We start from the raw sequence: 23,076 nt of genomic DNA, 5'->3' as shown, positions 1-23,076 counted from the left end.
ATCCTGATTCAGAATAATCGAAGCTCCTTGGTGTTACATTGTAATGGCTATTCGAAACATCTTTTGCTTATTACAGATGCTGCCCAGCCACTGAGAGGGCTGTCAGACAGTCCTCAGATAAAGCTCCCATTGGAGCCTCTGGCTGAAGAGAACCACTTTGCCCAAGTTTACTACCTTTTCCTAGGACAGCCAGCACACAGTGACTGAGTGCTGTGTGCATATAAAGGCCCCGACTGTTAAGTCCATCTGCAAATGCTCGTTCTGGCTTCAGAATGTCTGAGGCATCTCTGAAGATGACTGAATCCCAGCTTAACTTCTCCTACTGTCCAACTTTCTTCTGTGGTAGCTTCCCCAACAGGTGTTGACCCAAAGAGCACTCTCTAATAAATCTTTGGCATGTTAGTCACAGCATAGTCTGCTCCCCAGAGAACTCAAAATGTAACAATTAGTAATCAAAGAACCAAACATGTAGCAATTACTAATCAAAGTTCTCCTTGAACAACTGTCTTTATGGAGAACTAGGGGCCATGGTAATAGGACTAAAGCTCCGGATCCTGGAACCATGCAAAGTGCAGGATTGACCCAGAATGACCTTAATTTCTCACTGCCTAAAGGTTGAGCTGTCTGGGATGGGCCCAACCACCTTGTCCCTGCAGGAGGTATTGCATTACCTATTTGGTGGTGGAGATGGGGGAGGGTAGAGAAGGCGGGAGTGTTTCGTACCCCAAGGCCCAAAATCCTCCAGATGTTGAGAAGCAGGTAATCCTAGACAAATGCTATAAACAAACAGCTGAAATCCCAAACCAGATGGCCTAGCACCAAATTGGACTGCTTAATTCCCCTGACAAGGCCACGTTCTCACACCTACACTAGAAAAGGCAGGACGGCAGAGAGAGCAAGTTCTCTGCACTGGAACACAGGATCTCCCTTACAACCTCCCACATGTCCAAAGGATGCCTGGCTTCTTCCCGTCTCTCTGAGGGCGCATGGGAGGAAGGAAGCATGTGGCTTTTCTTCTCTCATTGATGCTGGCTGCATGTGGCTTTTCCTTTCCCTATTAAAGTCTGCCAGTAGTGTTGGAATTTATCTTGAATTTTTGTGGCTAACAAATGGACACCTGTATAGGGCCCTCCTTGTACAATACTGCTGACCACAAAGGAATGAACTCCGCTTAGTACCACTTATGGCTTTTCCAAGACATCAGAGGGGTTAATGGCTACCTGAAAAAAGTTGCTAGGAGAGCCACTGGTAGATTGACCAGAGCATCTGAATATCCCAGAACCAGAGAGCAGATAGCCTGAAGTGAGACATTTTAAGTAGCTGAGTAGAGTTGACCATCCACTGTGGGCAAGAGCAGAATTCTCTTCGGTAACCCTGAGTGCTTCTTCAGCATGGCCAAGTCAACAAGTTAAAGCATGGGATGGTGGAGCCCCTATCCTTGATGAAGGAACTGTACCCCAGCTCAGCTCCCCAGGGACCACGGGCTTCCTCCCCATGACAGGAGGGCTATTCCTTAACCAAAGCCGTAGGACATTATGAAATTCATCTTGGACGCTGGCGTATGACAACTGGAGGCCCAAATGGGACCCAAGTTGCACCTCCAAAGGTCCTCTAGTATTTTCCATAAGAATAGCTTTGATTTATGTACAGCATTACCTTTTAAAACACATTCACATGGATTAATTCAGTAAGACCTCAGTAGGTTCACATCAACCTACTGAACCTTTCAAGGGATGTATTAAGTAATCCATACATTTTCAGGAAGAAAAATTGGAACATAGGGTTGGATAAAGCACATTTTCCTTACTGAGTTAAGAAAAAAATTTTATAAAAGGCTAGAACTTGAATCACAGCTACTTGCACATGTAATAAATTATTTTTTTAAAAAAGATAAGATTACATGCAGCTTGTACAGAAATTCCTGGAAATATGGTCAGCATAATTTAAGCACGTGATCTAAGCCCTGAAGCTTACTTTAAAACTTCCTTTGATAAAAGCTCTAAAGAGAGAGAGATCGGATGTTCAGAGGCTTAGGTGAGAGGAGGTTGGAGAAAAGGAGTTAGAGCTAAGAGGAAGTGACTGATGGAAAAGAATACAGAAGTCTATGATTAGGCAAGGCAGGATGCTCCATGTAGTCTGCACATTCAAAAGCAATTTTACAAATGTCCCCCAAATACACTGTATGATGTAGCCACCCAGGACAATTTGGCATCCCTGGAGCAATGTGGACTTGCTGTTTCTCTTCTGAAATGCCTGCCCTACTTCTGCTCCTCTGGGAAATAGGATACTTTTTGATAAAATAAGATCCATTCAATACATACATGCTTATCAGAGGCCCACTAGGTGCCAGATATTTGCTGGCGGCCAAATAGGAATAATCCGTAATGTAAGAAATAGACCCACCAATTATTGCAGTGGAGTGTAATGGATGATTGAAATGGGTCTTAGTCTTGTCCTTTGAAGAGCATGAGTAATGACTACTTGATCTGAGAATGTCATATTTTGCTATATATATAGTTGCCTATAACTGCCATCTACGGAGGGGGAGTCACTCCATCGAGTTAATCTGCCTATGAAATTAAGAAGGGACATGAGTTTTATCTATGCTGATTCGAAATGTCTCCAAACCATGCCCTTAATTTGGTATAGTAATAGTAATTTTTAATAATGTGTCACCAGAAAGCTAAGCAGCATTGCCTGTCTGAGTTACTTCTCATAGAATCCCAGATCCTTAGAAAGTAGAAAGAACCCTAGAGACTAACCATTCTACCCTCCATGTAGCCCAAAAACCTTTTCTCCAAAATCCTGATAACTGGTCATACAAACAGGAGGTGGTTTCATCTGCTTCCTTTGTTTGCACCGACATGATCCACTTAAGCACAAGCTTGGTATCACACTACACTCTTGGAAGTGGTGATCTGCAGGGTGCACTTCTGGGGCACAAAAATGCTTCTAAAAGCCCCATGTCACCCCTGTGCATGACATGCTCATAAAGCAGATGTTTCCTAGTTTTAATTTTTGTGAACTCTCTGATGGATTAAGCCAAACATCTTGCAGCTTTATTCATTATTGCTACAGTGGATAACTTGTGCCTGGGGTAACAGTAATTTGGAGTTATTAATGAAAATGAAAGATAATTTTTAAAAGTATCTAAAACTCTGGCTGAGACAAAAACATGGAGTACTCACATGAATTTAATCCAAGTTTCCTTTTTCCACTCCAAAGGATAAATATTACTTTGGTTGCAATAATTTTTAAAAAAGGATGTTGCCACACATAGTCTTGTATTGTGCATTCATTGAACATACCTGCAACCCTTCAATGGCCAGTTTAAGAATTGAAGGTGTCAGTTTGGAGGCTTGTTTGAAGGAAAAATTACTCCAGTCTATAATTAAAATGAAGCCATTTATCTGAAGCTCCGGATCTTCAATTAGGACTTCCAATGACAGCAAGATGGCACGAAGGATGTCTGTGAAGGAGTTCCTGCAGCCAGAGTAGAAAGGAGAGCTGTGTGTGAATATAAGCAGGTGATAGCACATTGCGTGCTACAGTAGTGGCCTCTGCATGCCACTGCTCCATGAGCCCAGACTGCAGGGTCACATTGGCATCCTGTACCCAAAGAGACTGAAAATGCATTTGCTAAACTTCACAGCAATATTGCTTCAAGACTTTCAGATTGGACACTTCCCTCGGATCTGCACCCCAAACTTAATGAGATGACCCTTCTCTGTGTTCCTATGGCTTTCCATACTCTGCTTCCTCCAAGGCCCCAATTGCATTTTGTTGAAATACATCCCTTACTCATCTCTCTCCCTCACAGAGCTCTGATGTCCTTGAGGGTAGGGATTGGGCCATAATCATAGTTGTTTCCCCAGTACCATGAATCATTGCTGAACAAATGAGGTGAGACCTCAATCAGAGGTGTTTATTTTGATGAAACCTCTTTTATTTCCTCTGTATTTAAAAAATCCTGCTAAGGGTGTAAAAATATTCACGCCATTGATGCTATTTTTTAGCTTCAATTCTTGGATAGAGAAAAATAAAATAGGAAGAATAGCTTATTTTCAGTGAAGGTCTATAGAGTGTGATTTGGGAGGCAATTTGCTTTGAGTACATCAGTAACTATGACAACAGGCAGACCTGAATACAAACTAGAGTGACAGCTCTCCAGTGCTGTGTGTATTCCTCCACATCATATATGTTCATTCACCAGGTGATTTTTGTTTTAAATAATTTTCAGACATGAAGAAGTGATGGCAAATTCACTCTGTTTCTCTCAGTAAATTATCTAAGCTATAAATCTAAGATCTTAGAGGATCTCTAGATTCAGTGTTTTTCTTTGGTGAGCAGGAAAATATGAGCTTGGATGGCAAGTGATGGCAAAATCTGCTACTCCCTTCAAGTTTTCCTTAAAATCCGAAGCCAAGTCCTCTTGTGAAATTAGTGTGAAACAATCAGATTCTTGAGCATTCCAATCTGGTTCAAATGCCAATGACTCCAGATTAGAAATCAGGAAATCTGTGATAAAAATGTAAACCAGGGCCCAGTGCAGTGGCTCACGCCTGTAATCCGAGCACTTTGGGAGGCGGAGGCAGGTGGATCACCTGAGGTCAGGAGATTAAGACCAGCCTGGCCAACAAGGTGAAACCCTGTCTCTACTAAAAATACAAAAATTAGCTGGGCATGGTGGTGAGTGCCTGTAATCCCTGCTACTTGGGAGGCTGAGGCAGGAGAATCACTTGAACCCAGGAGGTGGAGGTTGCAGTGAGCTGAGATCGTGCCATTCCACTCCAGTATGGGATTTGCAACAAGACTCTGTCTCAAAAAAAAAAAAAGTATGCCAGTAAGAATATATTGAATGCCTGGTATAAACTCAGTGTTATGCCTCATGCTTAAAGTTATAAATTAGAATGTCCTATTTCTACTTTCAAGGAACTCTTAATTTAGTTGGGGTGGGGTGGTAGATTAGCAATATGAAAGGAATAAATATAATTTGAGTAGTCAGGGAAGAGTTTATGGAGGGATGAAGGCTTGGGATAATCTTGAAGAATGGATAGGAATTTTATGGATAATTGGGAAAAAGGTAGCAAAACTTTTTCAGGAGAGAGAAGTGACACAGATGAAAAATAAAGATATTAGCCCATTCTGTTTCTGTATAGTTCTTCTCACTGTAAATCATTTCCCTATATTAAGCCACAATTTTCCTCCTTCAGTCCACCCAGTGGGGGCAGTTCTGCCATACAGAAAAAACCCTCAAGTCTCCCCACACCACACACTTTCAACTATCTAAGCATGGTGGTCATGATACCCTACATAATCTCTAGACTAAAAAAAAAAATTGTAACTTTAACCATTTCTCATAGAAAATGGTTCTTAATACTCTTTTTGTCATTATGGTTTCCTTTCAGATATATTCCCTTTTCATTTTTAGAGATGTCCCATTCTTGTTGTTGTAGAACAGGTTTTCACTGGGACTTTGTATGCTTTTGTTTTCCCTTTCACATCAAAACAATTATTCAAAGATCCAAGTCTTTTTCAGAGATACACCTTTGTATTGGAAGCAAACATTGTTTTAAGAGGATCAAGGGAGTAAAGATTATGAGTTTAGGCAATTCCAAATGGAAATGCCCAGTTGGTAAACTGGAAATGATCATTAGGGCATCAGGGAGTCTGAGCCTACATAAGCTTTCTTTGGAAGAGCATAAACACAGAGAAAGTCAGGATGGAAAGGTTAAGCCTAAGGTAAAGTCTACATACAGTACTGCAGTTGAAGGAAGAAGAATTAAATAATAAAAGGGGAGAGGATCAAGGGTGTGTTAAAAAAAGGAAAAGAAGAAGAGAATGTTTCAAGAAGCAAGGGTATGACAGATTGCATTACTGTGTTACTGATATCAATTCTTCACTTATCCCTGAATCCACACACTAGCTATGGTCTCATTGAGGATACAGTGTATTTTTTGTCTCTTTTTCATGTGACTTGATTTGACAGTAAACATTATTAGTAACTTTAACCACTGGCACCATGACAGGATGCCAATTCCAAGCCTAGCTCTTAAGAGACTTCAGATGTTACCACTGTTCTCTTGCCCTTCTGCCATTGCCACAGTAAAAAATATGCCATAGCCAGCATGCTGAACTGTGAACAAGGGTGAAAGACACACAGACCAGTGACTCCCCAGCCAACTAGCAGGTTTTCATTAGAAGTAGTGCCACCTAGATGAACCCAGCCTAGATAAACTGCAGCTACCCACAGGTGCATAAACAGCAATAAATGATTGCTTTCTTAAGCCACAGAGTTTTGAGATGGTTTGTTACATAGCAATAGCTATCCAATAGCAAAAGGTAGTTAACAAAGTCAAATGCAAAGGAAAGATCAAGGAGAACAGAAAGGAGACAGGACCATTGCATTTGACAACAAGTACTCTTTGGGGGCTTGTGGGAGAGCACTTTTAGTTGAATAGTGAAGATAGAAGTAATTAATTTTGAAGATCTTAAGCGAATTACTTAATCTCTATCTCATTTTACTCCTTTAGCTACAAGCTGGCACATCTTTTCATCACATATCCACACTTATCCACTCCAAGAGAAAATACTGAGCTCTTTCTGGAAATCATTCTATGCGTTTTGGAGACCAGAACCTTATTGCAGGACAGGCACTGGCAGTGAAGGAAAAGTTATATTCCTGAGATGATCCCAGGAGAAAAGTAAAAGGATTATGGACTTCATTACAGTTTCCAAATGTTTGAATGCTTTACTTTTCCAGAGAAACTGGGCAGGCAGGAAAGAGTTACATGGACTGTGTCTCCAGTCATGAAGCTTCGCCAGTGTGGAGGAGTGTAAGCTTACCTCTTAATTTAGCTGCAGTGATTACCTTAGTTCTTGGCTTCCTTGTATGAATTTCCTTATTGTTTTCCTCTTCACATTTTACAACATCCTTTGACTTCTGGAATCCTAGCTTTTTAAAATTTAAAATGGCTATCAGACCAAATAATTTATGTAAATACTCCACCCTCAAACACATGGAGCATAACTTCCCACTCCATAAGTGAACTGAGCATCGTGGCTTCCTTCAAAGGGTACAATATAGAAAGAGGAAGAAGAGTTACTGTACAATGGAGAAACGCTACCTCAGCCAGATGATCCAGTTCAACCTAGCCAGTGATACATCATGTTGACTGTATTTATTCTTCCTAAGGTGATGAAAATGGTACTTAACCTCTATGATCTTCCTCCCAAATAAATACAACCCAAGAGTAATCACGAGAAAAACATTAGACAAATTCCAAGTGAGGGACATTCTACAACATACCTGACTGGTACTGCTCAAAATTGTTGATTGTATCAAAAAACAAGGAAAGTTTTAGAAACTGTCACAGTCAAGAGGAGCCTAAAGAAACATAAAGACTAATGGTAATGTAGGGTCTTGGGTGGAATCCTGGGACAGAAAAAGGACATTAGGTAAAAACTTAAAAAATCCAAATAAAGTATGGACATTAATGAATAATATATTAATAATGGTTCATTAGTCATAACAGTAACACTGTCCTAATGTAAGGTGAAAATAATAGAGGAAATTAGAAGGCAGGACATAGGGGAAGTCTCTGTACTGTCTTCACAGTAATTGTGTAAATCCAAAATTGTAAATGAAAAGTTTATTTTTAAAAAATAAATGCCTTCTAGAGTTTATAATCTGCCATAATAAATCTTCATAAATACTCTAACAAGGATTCCAAGCAAACCAAAATGGACAGAAGCAGTTCAGCTACTTTATGCAAATGGCAGAAATGAGAACAGAAGACATTTCTAGAGTTTCTTCATTCTACCAAATCATTTACATTTATATATGGTTTAACTCCAAAAACTCAGGGGGAAAATTTTTTTGATTTACTTTATTGCCTGCAATCACAATTCTATCAGAGTATTTTAGCACTTTTATCAAAATGAACTAACGTGACAAATGGATATTTACATTTCTCCCACCCTTTACTATAATTTGCACAGCATTTATACAGTCAGTCATGGATATTAGTTTTGAATTAATTATAAGTTCAAATGTGATAATGTATGTGAGAGGACTGTGTGAACTGCAAATTGCCAGTGAAACGTAAAGAACTCTACTAGCAGAAAATAGGAAACTTAAATTTTTTCCCCATAAAGGATTTTATACAAATTAGGACTTAGTAAATGTTTATCTACAGGGGTTTCATCGTTATACTGTGAGCAGTTAGAGATTATAAATAGTGAGTCATTTTTAGGTTCTACTGTTGTACATACAGATTAAGCACCTGAGGCTTTAAAGCCAGCCATCCCATTACTGGGCATATACCCAAAGGATTATAAATCATGCTGCTATAAAGACACATGCACACGTATGTTCATTGTGGCACTATTCACAATAGCAAAGACTTGAAATCAACCCAAATGTCCATCAGTGACAGACTGGATTAAGAAAATGTGGCACATATACACCATGGAATACCATGCAGCCATAAAAAAGGATGAGTTTGTGTCCTTTGTAGGGACATGGATGCAGCTGAAAATCATCATTCTCAGCAAACTATCGCAAGAACAGAAAACCAAACACCACATGTTCTCACTCATAGGTGGGAACTGAGCAATGAGATCACTTGGACTCGGGAAGGGGAACATCACACACTGGGGCCTATCATGGGGAGGGGGCAGGGGAGAGGGATTGCACTGGGAGTTATACCTGATGTAAATGATGAGTTGATGGGTGCAGCACACCAACATGGCACAAGTATACATATGTAACAAATCTGCACATTGTGCACATGTACCCTAGAACTTAAAGTATGATTAAAAAAAACAAAAAACAAAAAACCTAAGTCAACAGCACAATACAAACGAAATACAAAATAGTGAAAATTAGTAAGTTCTTACCCATGAGAAAGTATTCAAGTTTCAAGACATGGCCCACTTGTGTGTTGAGTTTTTAGTGGAGATTCCAGAACTTGATCCCAGGGCTAGACTCATAAGAAAAATGAGGCTATAAGTGATCAGATAACCATGCAAAGATATGATGGGATTGAAGGTGACATTTTGTTTAGAAGGAATAAGAGGCAGCCTCTTAGTCAATTCTGAAATCACAGGGGACATTCCTGTACTAATTTATTGTGCTGCAGCAAGAAGTCTATTACAGACAACCCACAAAGTGAGAGAAAATATTTGCAAACTATGCAACTGACAAAGGGCTAATATTCAGAATCTACAAGGAACTCCAACAAATAAGCAAGAAAAAGACAAACAACCCCATCAAAATGTGGGCTAAGGACATGAATAGACACTTCTCAAAAGAAGATATACAAAGAGCCAACAAACATGAAAAAATGCTCAACGTCACTGATTATCAGGGAAAGGCAAATCCAAACCTAACCTTACTCCTGGAAGAACGGCCATAATAAAAATATAATAGATGTTGGCATGGATGTGGTGAAAAGGGAACACTTTTACACTGCTGGTGGGAATGTAAACTAGTACAACCACTATGAAAAACAGCATGAAGTTTCCTTAAAGAAATAAAAGTAGATCTACCATTTGATCCAGCAATCCCACTGAATATCTACTCAGAGGAAAAGTTATTATAAGAAAAAGACACTTTCTCATACATATTTATAGCAGCATAATTTGCAATTACAAAAATATGGAATCAGCCCAAATGCCCATCAATCAATGATAAATAAAGAAAATGTGGTATGCCGTGGAATACTACTCAAGCATAAAAAGAAATGAAATAATGGCATTCACAGCAACCTGAATGGAGTTGGAGACCATTATTCTAAGTGAAGTAACCTGGGAATGGAAAATCAAACATCATATCTTCTCACTTAGAAGTGGCAACTAAGCTATGAGGATGCAAAGGCATAAGAACGACACAATGGCTGGGCGCGTGGCTCATGCCTGTAATCCCAGCACTTTGGGAGGCCGAGGTGATCATGAGGTCAGGAGATCGAGACCATCCTGGCTAATACGGTGAAACCCCGTCTCTACTAAAAATACAAAAAATTAGCTGGGTGTGGCGATGGGCACCTGTAGTGCCAGCTACTCAGGAGGCTGAGGCAGGAGAATGGCGTTAACCTGGGAGGTGGAGCTTGCAGTGAGCCGAGATCCCGCCACTACACTCCAGCCTGGGCAACAGAGTGAGACCTCATCTCAAAAAAAAAAAAAAAGAATGATACAATGGACTTTGGAGACTTGAGGGGAAGGATAGGAGGGGAATGAGATATAAAAGTGTACACACTGGATACAGTGTACACTGCTCAGGTGATGGGTGCACCAAAATCTACTAAGGAACTTATCCTTGTAACCAAACACCACCTGTTCCCTCAAAACTCTGCTGAAATAAAAACAAAAAATAAAAATTTTTTATAAAAAAATTCTCTTTGGCCAGTTGTGTCTTTAAACCTCTTGACATCACACTTAATATGGTGATTTGCTTTTGGAAATTTCTTAAGGTCCACCACAAACCACAAAGTGGTTTTGCAGATGATTTTCACCAAATATCCATGTCTTGGTTATAAGTGCAAAAACATTGCATCCCACCACATGTCTTCCTCTCTTCATCCCATTTGAAACATCTTTCAAAATTACTTACTAAAATAACCATGATGTGGTTCTTACAGTTACAGAGTGTGCTTTGCCTTTCCTCTGATAATGATGTCTAAGCCAAGGTGGAGAGGCAAGTATGCTCCTTCTGTATGTCTGCTGATGTATTTTGGCCCCTAGACTGGGGAAGAGTCCTCCTTTGGTAAGCTGGCAATAGGGCCTGTACTTGTAAAAGATGATTGGGCTTAACACTGTGGATCTGCCACTCACCAAACATGCAACCATCCATACAAGACTGAAGTTCATTAATGGACAATTTCCTGTTCCTTACACTTGTAGGGTTATTGCTAGCACTATCCAAAATAATATGTGTGAAGAAGCCTCCTATCCCAACAGGAGGCAGTATTTGTATTTACATGAATTATAGAGATATCCCTCTAAGTCACTGTTTTCATGATGATGATGGTAGCAGGACAATAGGGAGTATGCAAATTTTGTTTTGTTTCCAGGTGAGCTTATTTTCTCCTCTTCTAGGCCTGTGGGTCTTTGAAAAACTGTCTAAAATAGGAATTCATGTGAGACACTTTCCTAAATGGTTTCTAATAATTCTTACATAATTCAGGTTTTAGCTGAATGTGTGCCATCGTGCTCCTAAACAAATAAATCCTTATTTCTCAGTGAGGTAATCAAGGCGAAAGAAAAAAAAAAATGTGTTCTGAAAATATTCAAGAAGTGTGCTAATGAAAAATGTTTGGCTTTGCTCTAGTAGAATTAAAGTTAGCAAAAGGTTGTATTAAATTTACTATGCTGAATCTTAGCTGGAAACTTAAATTAGACAATCACTTTTCTCAGTAAATTTGGTTACAGAGAGAACAGAAGCCTGGATTTAACTCTATCTCATATAATTTGATGAGGTTCACATTCTCAAGAAGAAAAAGGAAAGATGGAAGGGAAGAAGAACAAAGCAAAAAGGAAGAAAGAAGGGGAGAGAAAGAAAAGGGGAGGGAGGGAGAGAGAGAAGAAAAGAATGAAAGGAAAGGAAAGGAAAGGAAACAAAACGAAACAAAAGGAAACAAAAGGAAAGGAAACAAAAGGAAAGGAAACGAAAGGAAAGGAAAGGAAAGGAAAGGAAAAATCCTGCAAGAAAATTTTCATCTCTTTAAATTTTATCTTATTTCAATCAGTACTGGAAACTTTTGGATTTGTGTTAGCATAAGAATATAATTCTCTGAAATACCAGAATAATGAGTTGCCTAACTTATTATTAATTGTAATTCAAGAATACTTGGCCTTCAAAGCCTCAGCATCAGATTTTTAAAAATAATATATTGAATACTATTATATTCAAACATCTGATAACACACAGGTGGAGTTTTAGATAGGGAGCCAGCTACATTGTTTCAAACTGCTTCTGAATTTTTGGTTCAGTTCAGTTCACAGACGCTTGACTAAGAATAGTGTTTATTTTATAAAAACAGCTAGAGTCATTGCAAATGTGTGTCTCTCTGCCAAGTATGACAACAATATACAGGGAGAGTTTGGGGACAGTCATCCCCAGCCCCAGTCCACCCCTATCTGACCATTGCTACTGAGGACAAAACACAAAGGGAAATGTTCTTGTCCAAGAACAAGGCCCTGATTTTGAAACAGTATAGAGAATATTGTGACAAAAACAGTGAAGACAGTATTCTCTCAAGGACAGCATGGAAATAAGAGCGTGTGTTTCTCCAGACCACTCCTGGCAGGCCTATCCATCTCCGGATATAGACACCAGAGTGCAAAGCGTTCATATCCACCACTTAAAATGACACTTGAAACTAAAGCTTTTAAATTCCAATCTGCCAGGATATTTTTTCATCTGTGTTTCTGTGGAGAAATAGAGTATGTATCACTGTGTGTGTGCATGTGCAATAACTCATCATTTACAGTTAATTTCCCTAGATGTTGTCTTTCCTCTAGTTCTTTGGTTTAAATAAAGCCGTGGTTTGAATAAATAAAAACCAACATTTTATCACATTTGGTCCAGGTGCTTCTATAGTCTCCCAAGAATTGAAGAGAATTAAATTAGTATCAAATGCGTCTATTTCTTTACTTCAAAATTTAATGCAATTTCTTACTATTCAGTGTCTTCTTTTAAAAATGTTGAAGTACCTGCAACTGCAATAAGGAGTCAGGAGGCATTTGTTCAAAGATTTAATGATTCTGTACTCTGTGGAAGACACAAAGAGAAAAAAGTAATTTTACTTTCCTACTAGTAGGTGGAAATCAGTAGGAGACAGTAAAATATATGTACATGGGAAGCAATGAGGGTTCAGAGTTCGGAAGAGCCTGATTTAAATCCCAGCTGTCCTATGTAAGCTTAGCAAGTAACTTAATCTCTGTGTGGTTTCATTCCCTCATCTGTAGAAGGATCACAGCACCTACACCTCACTGGTATGTGCAGTGCACATAAAGACTTAGCAGCTCATGGTAATGCACAAAAAGTGCTGATGGTCATGGTAGTCTTCATTATTACCTGAGTAAATATGACATGAAGGAGAAAATAACAGGAGTTGCAAAGCGCTTGGGAATTACAAGAAGGAGAGATGACTTATGATTGGGGAGTTTTGGAAAGTCTTCCATTGGGTCATGAGAAATGGGGAGGTTTGAACACTGGACATAGAAGGGAAAGGGCAGAAGGAGCCACATAAGCAACAGTAAGAGTTTAGCGTGTAGACGCCATGTATTGGAGAAATGCAAAGTTTTCCTGTGCCATGGGGCAAATGAAAAGGAAGGTAAAAATAAGATCAGGAATGTGACTGTGATTCATCTCATTCTGCTTGGTGGGAGAACTGCTGACTGTTATGCTGATGAAAGAAATGACGGATTCTGTGCCTCAGGGAGATTTGGACTGGCAGCAGGAACTGTGGGTGCATCAAAGGGAGGGGACTGGAGTCTAGCAGCTCAGTTAGAGGGAAGTGATGCAATACACTGGGTGAGAGTGGAATGGAAATGATAGAGATGTGGGAGGAACCACGAAGGCTAGTAGCCAGGACTTAGGTACCAATTAGATATGGGTGTGAAGAGAGCAAGGACCGAAGGAACTATGTCAGGCAAGAGGTGAGTCAGAGGTGCTGTAGTTGTGTCTAGTTCTTACACAGTAAGAATCAGCACCCAGCACAGTATCACACAATATTAATATTAACATTACTTGATATCAGAGTTGTCAAGGGTTACTCAGAAGTACATGAGCTGGTGGGGTCTACCAAATGTGATAAAATACCACCATAAGCAGGTGCCATGTCTGCAGGAGAGAATATTTCCTGTCCTATTTATAACAAAGGAATGCTTGCCCTGCTAGTCTAGACCATCAGCTCCATCCAAGCTGGGGGTGTGATGCATTTGCCTTTGAATCCCTGGCAATCACCAGTACCTGTACATAGTAGATGCTCAGCAAATGTTTCTTAGCGAAAGAAGGAAGGTAGGCATGGTGACAACTTGCCTTGACCAACACTGAGATCACTAGTGGTTGAATTTCCTTACTCTTCAAAGTTTCTCATGCTCATTGCTGATGTCTGGTATGTTTCCTTAAGCACTTTTTCTATTATGACTCATACTTATAGAGAACAATGTTTTACTGAGCACCTTGGGTTGAAGAGGAGGAAAGGAAACAGATTTGATTCTGGTTTAGGAGAGGGTCATGTCTGCATTCACATAAGGTTAATGTAGTGTGAATGCAGTCAGTGATAAAATGCAGTCAAGAGCTGTGAATAACAAATGTTACAAACAGGAAGGCTTGTATACCATGAGACTCTCAGCCACTGGGAAAGATCTGGTCCTCAAACACCACTTTAAGACAGCCCAAAATACAAATGGGGAAGGGTTTATTTCATGTAGCTCTCTGGATAGAGATTGCACCAGGGCCCATAGAGAGCAGCAGCAGAAGAAATTAAAAACTAAACAAAAAACCACCCCAATGGAAGTGAGCTATGATCTTCCCATCTATTACTAAAGAAGTACAAAAAATTAATTTCATGCTTGTCTATTCTAGTAAATCCCTTGGCTGAAGATCTGCCGGAAAGTAAAAACTAGGAAGAGTTTCAAGAATGCAAATAAGCGCTTAATACAGCTAAATTAGCATTGGTTTAAGCACTTCCGTTTGAGCCATTCTATTTTCAATCGAGGTTTACACCACGGTTTTTCTACACCCATAAACCAAAAGCAGGCAGTGGGTCACCAAATGTCTCAGCATTCCTGTCTAATGACATAGAGTGATTTCACAATTCATGATGGACAACATACACACACACACACACCCTGTAAACTAGCATCTTCTAAAATCACAAAAATATCACTTTGGGAATTATTCTTTAACTACTCTATGAAGATTTCTTGAGCACTAGGCATGGAGTTAGGATCATATTAGCCTACTCAGAGCCACAAACAGCAAAATCTCCCCCCTGACATGAATGAATTAAGTAAGATGGTCACGTTACTCTTACTTCCAATGAAATCCAATTGACATTTTTATATATATATATATATTTGTATTTTTTGAGATGGAGTTTCACTCTTGTCACCCAAGCTGGAGTGCAGTGGTGTGATCCCAGCTTACTGCAACCTCCCCCCCGGCCCCCCACCCCCGCTGTCCAGTTCAAGCTGTTCTCCTGCCTCAGCCTCCCGAGTAGCTGGGATTACAGGTGCCGGCCACCACACACAGCTAATTTTTATATTTTTGGTAGTGGCGGGGTTTCACCATGTTGGCCAGGCTGATCTCGAATTCCCGACCCAGGTGATCCACCTGCCTCAGCCTTCCAAAGTGCTGGGATTACAGGTGTGAGCCACCGCGCCCGGCCAACATTTATAGATCTTGCACTGGATTCATGGAAATGTGCTAGTCACTACCTGAAATAGAATATTCTTTCTCCTGAATCTATCTGACTCTTATAACTGCAAAATCACTTTTGGAATAAGATATTGGACAATATGATGAGGGTTTTTTAAAGAAAAATATCCATCCTGTGGTACTACTTTGCTTTGAATGATTTTACACTCCTGAGCTCCTTCCCTCTTGGTAATATTCTGCAATCACTCTTGCAATCAAGAGATACGTTTCTGAAATCATAAACTCTGATAACAGTGTGCAAGGCAACTTGAATTAAATAGTGAATTAGTAAAGCAACTCTGTAGGTATTGCCTTTCACGGAAAGCACACCTGTAACTTGAGTTAGAAGGGTACAGCATCTCGTAATTTTAACTCACTCAGGGAATTGCCTACTCCAATGAAAACTCCAAATCTCCATATTTAATAAAGAGATCAATACATTCTAAAAGGATGACAAGATTTTACAACCAAGGGAAGTCTCAAGGCTCTAAAATTAGTTGCCTATAATGAGCAATCTCAACCCTGAAAAATGTGGGTAATTCACACCTAATAGAAATGGATTGAACTTAGAGAGTCTGTAGTCTGATTTTAAGTTTTCAAAGTTGGTTTATCCTTTCTCATTTTACAAATTCTAGCCTTCTTAATCACAAGAAACTTAAACAGAGGCAGGCAATCAAATTCATGAAAGATTAGAAGGAGAGAGCTGTAGGAAATTATTATACAACTGAAAGAAAAGTCTTATCTTCATAGGTAATACATTCAAGGCAGCTTTGATAGAAATGCAGCTTGTTGACTGTTTTGCAGGCTGGTATTCTACCTGGGTATCATCCTTCAACTGTTTATCTTCCTTAAGACACATCATGGTTATTAGATTCTTGGAACTAGCAGGATATAAGACTGCTGTGACTTTCACAGTTCTCAGGCCCAGGAACACCCTGACCATTGACTACACTATTTCTGAGTTTTGGCACCAATAAGGCAAGGCTAATGGAAAGAACTCTGGGTCTTGACCAACTCCTGTAATGCCCAGTGGTGGCTAACAAGTAACAATAATGATAGGTGGCTTGATCATCCTTCAAAACCAGGTTAAATATATTCCTATGGCCCTGAGGGGAAAAGCTTTCTGCAAATGCTACCTATACTTCTTCCAGAACTGAGGATGTGCTTAACTTGGGCAGAAGAGTCCCCTTTGGAGGTTTCCAAAGTCATCTGGAGCCTAGAACGCTGTGAATATGAGAGTTAATTGGCAGGACCAGATGTGTCAGGATAGAGATGTAGGAGTTCTTAGGATTTTTCTAGAGAAGGGCCCACAGACACACCCATGGCACTCCAGCCTAGCCCAAGTCAGGCAGGTCATGGAGACTGAAGAGTGGCCTCACCCTCTCCCTGCACTCTCTTCATAAACCAGTGGGCTGAGAGCTCTGTTGGACCTACTTTTGTTCCCTGATCAGAACATAGGCTCCAGCCTAATTCTAAGAATCAGAAACAAACAAAAGATAACATTTAATAAGTTTACAAAAGAATAAATGTAGGAACATGGGGTCAACATAGTTCATTTAACAACAACAACAATAAAACCCAATGGAATGGTTGACTTTTCCTATCCAAAGTGCTGTGTGTTTGGAGAGTTAATTTTACTCTACCAGGTAACATTACCCACAGAAGCTCTGAGGCCTCACTGGGAAATTATTTTATGAAAGTGGTGAAAGAAAACATTGGTTTATTTTACTTAATTACATCACAAATTATCACTTGGCAATTCTCTAAGCAATCAGAGCCAGTGGTAATTATTTATGACTGCCACTTAACAGTAGCTACACTGCAGGAGATACTGTAAAACATCAGCGTACATTCCTTTCAAAGTGGGTCCAAAATATCCTACACTCTGAATAGCAAACAGAATTTGGAAAATGCGTTAAATATGTATATAGACACAATTTACATATTTTAAATTCTCACACAAGGAGAAAATACAACATTTTAGGATTTGGGATTTTGCTGGAGAAGGATGTCAGTGCCTATATTTATCTTAACAAAATCTCAGAGATTGTTCTCAATAGAGAAATCCTCGAGGAGACTGCTTAGAAAGATCAGCAGTTTCATTTCCAAAGGGGAAAAGAGGAAAAAATGTGAATGCTCAGCCTCTGGAAAGTTCTATCTGAAATTTTGCCTCCCACTTTAATCCTTGCCTGTGACAAGTTGATGACCCATTACCTATCCTTTTTCCATTAACTAAGTTACAAGGAGGGTTTTCCTAGTTCTGGCTCATATAGAACCTTCCCAGAGAAAAGAGCTGTCTCTTTCACCCACATTCAGAAATCAGGAGTCATACTTACCCACCTACATAATTCTTTGAACCCTGAGGCAACACATAAATATTGTAAGTAATTGCTGTCTGCAGCAAGCTGAAGTATCCGGGAAGCTTGGGGAGAGAGTGAATTAAGATGCAGGCTGGTTCTTCCAGATGAATTTACAATTCAGATAGAATCAGGCAACTGAGAGCTAATAGGAATCTTTGTAATTATATAGTGATCTTCAACTGGAGGTAAATTCACCTCCTTCCCAACTGGGGGACCTCTGATAATGTGTGTAAGTGGGACATCATTACTGGTTTTCAGAATATTTAGAGAATACTACCAGCATTCATTGGGCAGAGGGCAGTAATTACAAATATCCTGCAATGTGCAATATAACCCCCAGAATAATATCCCATCCAAATGGTAGTAACCTCTTTCTGCTGTATAATGAAACTCAGATCTGGAGGACCTCAGTGAAACCAGATGAGCAGTTAGGTGTACAGTGGGTACAAGGTTCCTGATTCCTAGGTCCAGTGTGCTTGACATGTCTGTGAGACTCAGAGAACATTCAAAGAAAGAAATGACTGTCAGGTGAGACTGACCAATGTATGAAATGAGGAATATTATTTCCTCTTCTTCCCCACCTAGAACATTCTTTCCCTTCTCTTCACTGGGACTCTTTCTCTTCTTTCAGGTCTTGGCCAAATGTCCCATTCTTAGGGAGACCTTCCTACCACAGGAAGTCACAGAGTATTGACAATGACTCCCATCTTGACCAAACTCTGAGCCCTTTTCCTGAGTAGGCCTCATACTTGACCCATGTTCTCAAACTTCAAAGTCCAGATTTAGCAAAGAACTCTGCTAAGCCAATTTGTTGAGAACCCCCTTACCCTTGATATTAATCAAGTTCTTCTTTTTCCTCACTCTGTCCTTGACCCCTGAGTACGTTCCTCCTAGAAATTTTTCATTAACAGCCTCACCCTTCCTGTGGTTATAAATTCTCATTTGTTCCTGTTGTATTTGGAGTTGTGTTCAATCTCTGTACCCTATTACAGTAGCCTTTACCTCCTATTGCAATACACTTGAGCAAAGTCTTTTTTGTCATTTTAATGTGTCCAGTGTATACCATTTCTTTTATAATATTAATAAATGAATATATATCACATGGATATATTCCAAACATGAGCTATCTGGATAGCTGTTTCCACATGGGAAAGGTGGCCTGAAAGTAGGGATAGAAACGTGGTAGATGAGATAAAGGAACTCCTAATGAGGTGACTGCAATGGAGACTGGGTTTTTCCTTCTATAATAACACCCTGAAGAACTCTCTCTGTACAGCCAGAGATGGGCTCTGGGGAAGACTTAATGCATACATTTGTGCTAATGAGCTTTCTCTGCAGCCAAGGCAGACAGTTGTGTCAACCTATGGTACAGGGAAAAGTAAGTCTCTAAAAGGCTTGGAGAACGTCCTTTGAGGTATTTAATTTACAAAGGAGACAACCTAGCATCTTGGGATTATGTGGACAAAATGAAAGCTGGGATACTATTGAGTAGGGCAGATCCTTTCAGTTATTATTCCATGTTTACTGGACATATTCATTCCTACTAATCTGTACATTCTTTCCTGACACATTAGTCATCATTGAAAGTTTGAAGACATCTGATATGATTTGGATTTGTGTCCCCACCAAATTTCACGGTGAATTGTAATCCCCAGTATTGGAGGTGGGGCCTGGTGGCAGATGATTGTATCATGGGGTCAGAGTTCTCATTAATGGGTTAGCACCATCCCCTTGGTGGTGTTCTGGTGATAAAGAGTGAGTGAGTTATAGTGAGATCTGGTTGTTTAAAAGTGCATAGCACCCCCTCCCCCTTTTCTCTCTTCCTTCTGCACCTGCCATGTAAGACATGCCTGCTTCCCCTTCACCTTCCACCATGATTGTAAGTTTCCTGAGGCCTCTGGAGAAGCAGCAGCCACTGTTTCCTGTACAGCCTGCAGAACTATGAACCAATTAAACCTCTTTTTAAAAAATAAATTACCTAGTTTCAGGTATTTCTTTACAGAAGTGCAAGGATGGACTAATACAACATCTCTCTTATATTCTTCCTTCCTACTTTATTGGGTCCAGAAGATGAAGAAGTCTTTAAATTACTGTTTGAAAGATCCAGATTGGAAGAAAAATGTGCTGGCATGGAGGGTTCTTCATCGTGTCAGTAATTACTGAAAGATTGTGAATCAATTCTCTGGTGACTTTAAGAACCAGAATTTTAGAGATTTTCCAAATCCTTCATCTTTATACATAAGAAAAACTGAGACTGAGAGGACACAGCTAATAAATATTAGAGCCAAGATTTGAACTTCATGTCTGAATATCACAGTGGGAAGGGATCTGAAAGATCATCAATCCCAGTCGGACAGCAGAATCTGTTTCCACCAACCTTTTATTAAGAAAATGTCCTGGTGGCCGGGCTCAGTGGCTCATGCCAGTAATCCCAACACTTTGGGAGGCCAAGGAGGGTGGATCACCTGAGGTTAGAAGTTGAAGACCAGCGTGGCCAACATGCTGAAACACCGTCTCTACTAAAAATACAAAAAATTAGCCAGACATGGTGGCGGGTGCCTGTAATCCCAGCTACTTGGGAGGCTGAGGCATAAGAATCTCCTGAACCTAGGAGGGGGAGGTTGCAGTGAGCCGAGATTGTGCCATTGCTCTCCAACTTGGGCAACGAGAGCAGAACTCCATTTCCAAAAAAAAAAGAAAGAAAGAAAGAAAAAAGAAAAGAAAAAGAAGGAAAAAACATGTCCTGGCAAACAGAAAAGTTAAAAAAGTACTGCAGTGATATACTTACCACTTGATTCAACAGTTGTCAACATTTTGCATGGTTGTTTTATCTATCCTCTATGCAAATATGTGCATCAATATAGGTACAGTTAAAAGTAAGCTGAAAGAAAGTTCCATAGATCATGACTTTAAAAAAATGATTTCCATGCCACGTGCCCCGTAGAAGGTCTTAAATTTTGGCTTAGCCTATTGTTTTCTCTTGATGCCATTTAACTTCTTCCTCTTAAACTGGAGTGAGGTCCAAGAGCTTGGTTGGATTCAGGCTAAATATTTCTGGAAGATTGTTTTCTAGATGATGTGCCAATAGAGTTGAATTCAGTAACAATTCTGACCAACTGATTGTTGCTGCAAGAGTTCCAGCTGAGAAAGTCAAGTGCTATATCAAAGCTCAGCAGAAAGTGGTGACAAAATAAATTTGTTTTGGGCGTAGGTGGGAGTGAACCAACTTCATAGTTAGGAGAAACAGGGAAGAACAGAATACTTTTAAAATTGAGGTAACTGTAGATTCACATGCAGTTGTAATAGTTTGTATGTGTACGTGTGCATATATTTATTTAGTTCTACACAATTTTATCTGACGTATATTGGTGTACTCACCAAGCCAGTCAAGATACTACACAGATCCATCCCAATAAAGACACTACATATTGCCCTTTTATAACTCTCTCCTCCCATCCCCTAAAACCTGTAATCACTGATCTGTCCTTCATCTTTAAACCTTTGTCATTTCAGAACTGTCATAAAAATTGAATGTTATATAATGTTTAGAGGTTAGCTTTTTAAATCAACGTAACTACATGAAGATTCATCAAAGTTGTTACATATATAAATAGCTCATTCCTTTTATTGTTGAGTAGTAGTCAATGGTATGGATGCACCAGCTTTTTTTTTTAGCCATTTAACCTGTTGTTAGACATCTGTGCTGATTTTGAGTTTTGACTATTACAAACAAAGGTGCTGTAAACATTTGTGTATAGGCTTTTGTGTGAATATAGGTCTTTATTTATCTGAGATAAATGCCCAAGAGTATAATTTCTGGGCTGTATGGTAATCACACGTACAGTTTTTTTTTGTTTTTTAAAGAAACTACCAAATTGCTTTCCAGAAAGATGACACTATTTTACATTTTCACTGGCAATCTTGATGAGTAATCCAGTTTCCTTATATCCTCAACAACAGTTGGTGTTGCTGCTATTATAATTTTTATTTTAGGTATTCTGATAGGCATGTATCTCATTGTGGTCTTGACTGGCATTTCCCTAATAACTAGTGATGTTGAATAGGCTTCATCAAATGAGTTAGAAGACGTGACATTCACTTCTTTTCTTTTTTTCTGAACAAGCAACCTTGTTGTTGATTCTTCTTAAAATAATTTGTAAAATTCTCCAGTGGAAGCATGTGGGCCCAGAAGTTTCTTTCTCAAGAGTTTTAAATTTATGAATACAATGAATTTGAAGGCTATAGGGCTAGTCAGATTATCTATTTCACCTTGGTTGAGTTTTGACATTGTGTGGTGTTTGAGGAATTGCTACATATTTTCTAAGTTACTGACTTTATAAGGATAAAGTTGTTCATAGTATTCCTTCATTTGCCTTTTCATGGCTGTAGGATCTGTAATGATATTGGAAGTAGGTTTACTTCATTTCCAATATTGCTAAATTGTGTTTTCTCTCTTTTTATTATTGTCAGTCTTGCTAGAGGTTTATCAATTTTATTGATTTTTTTAAAGGGCCAGCTTTTTACATAGATTTTCTATACGTTTTTCTAATTTCACTTTCATGGATTTTTGTTCATTCTTTATTGTTTCTTTATTCTGCTTGCTTTGGGTTTATTTTGTTTTATTCTTACTTAGTTTCTTGAAGTAGACACAGATTTTTGATTTGAGATCTTTCCTCATTCTCATATTGTTTCCCTCTCAGCACTGTCTCAGCTGCATCTCATATATGTGGATATGTTGCATTTTCATTTTCATTTAGTTGGACACAATTTTTAAATTTTCCTTTGAGGCTTCTTTTTTGATGTATAAATTATGTAGAAGTAAATTTTCCTTTGAGGCTTCTTCTTTGATCTATAGATTATTTAGAAGTGTGTTGTTTAATTTCCATGTCTTCTGAGATTTTTGTGTTTTCTTTCTGTTATTGATTTATAGTTTGATTCCATTATGGTCAGACAAAACATGTAGTATGATTTCATTTATTTTAATTTGTTAAGGTTTACTTTATGACTTCAGGTACAGTCTATCTTGAGGAATGTTCCATAGGCCCTTTAAAAAATGTGTTGTGGGCCGGGCGCGGTGGCTCAAGCCTGTAATCCCAGCACTTTGGGAGGCCGAGACGGGCGGATCACGAGGTCAGGAGATCGAGACCATCCTGGCTAACACGGTGAAACCCTGTCTCTACCAAAAAAATACAAAAAATTAGCCGGGCGTGGTGGCGGCGCCTGTAGTCCCAGCTACTCCGGAGGCTGAGGCAGGAGAATGGCGTGAACCTCGGAGGCGGAGCTTGCAGT

At 39.4% G+C, this 23,076-nt stretch overlaps 1 protein-coding gene across 1 annotated transcript in view; it reads right to left on the bottom strand.

Moving 5' to 3' along the window:
* Window positions 1–23,076, bottom strand: part of CLVS1 (clavesin 1) — a 221,693-nt gene that overhangs the window by 127,043 nt on the left and 71,574 nt on the right. The window contains exon 3 of the mRNA XM_033203426.1: window positions 3,309–3,483. Within this exon, the coding sequence (XP_033059317.1) occupies window positions 3,309–3,483 (175 nt within the window). The remainder of the gene's footprint in view (window positions 1–3,308; window positions 3,484–23,076) is intronic.

This window comes from Trachypithecus francoisi, unplaced genomic scaffold (genome assembly GCF_009764315.1).
Source record: "Trachypithecus francoisi isolate TF-2019V2 unplaced genomic scaffold, Tfra_2.0 Lachesis_group7, whole genome shotgun sequence".
Taxonomy (NCBI): Eukaryota; Metazoa; Chordata; class Mammalia; order Primates; family Cercopithecidae; genus Trachypithecus; species Trachypithecus francoisi.
This window is presented reverse-complemented; position numbering and strand designations above follow the sequence as displayed.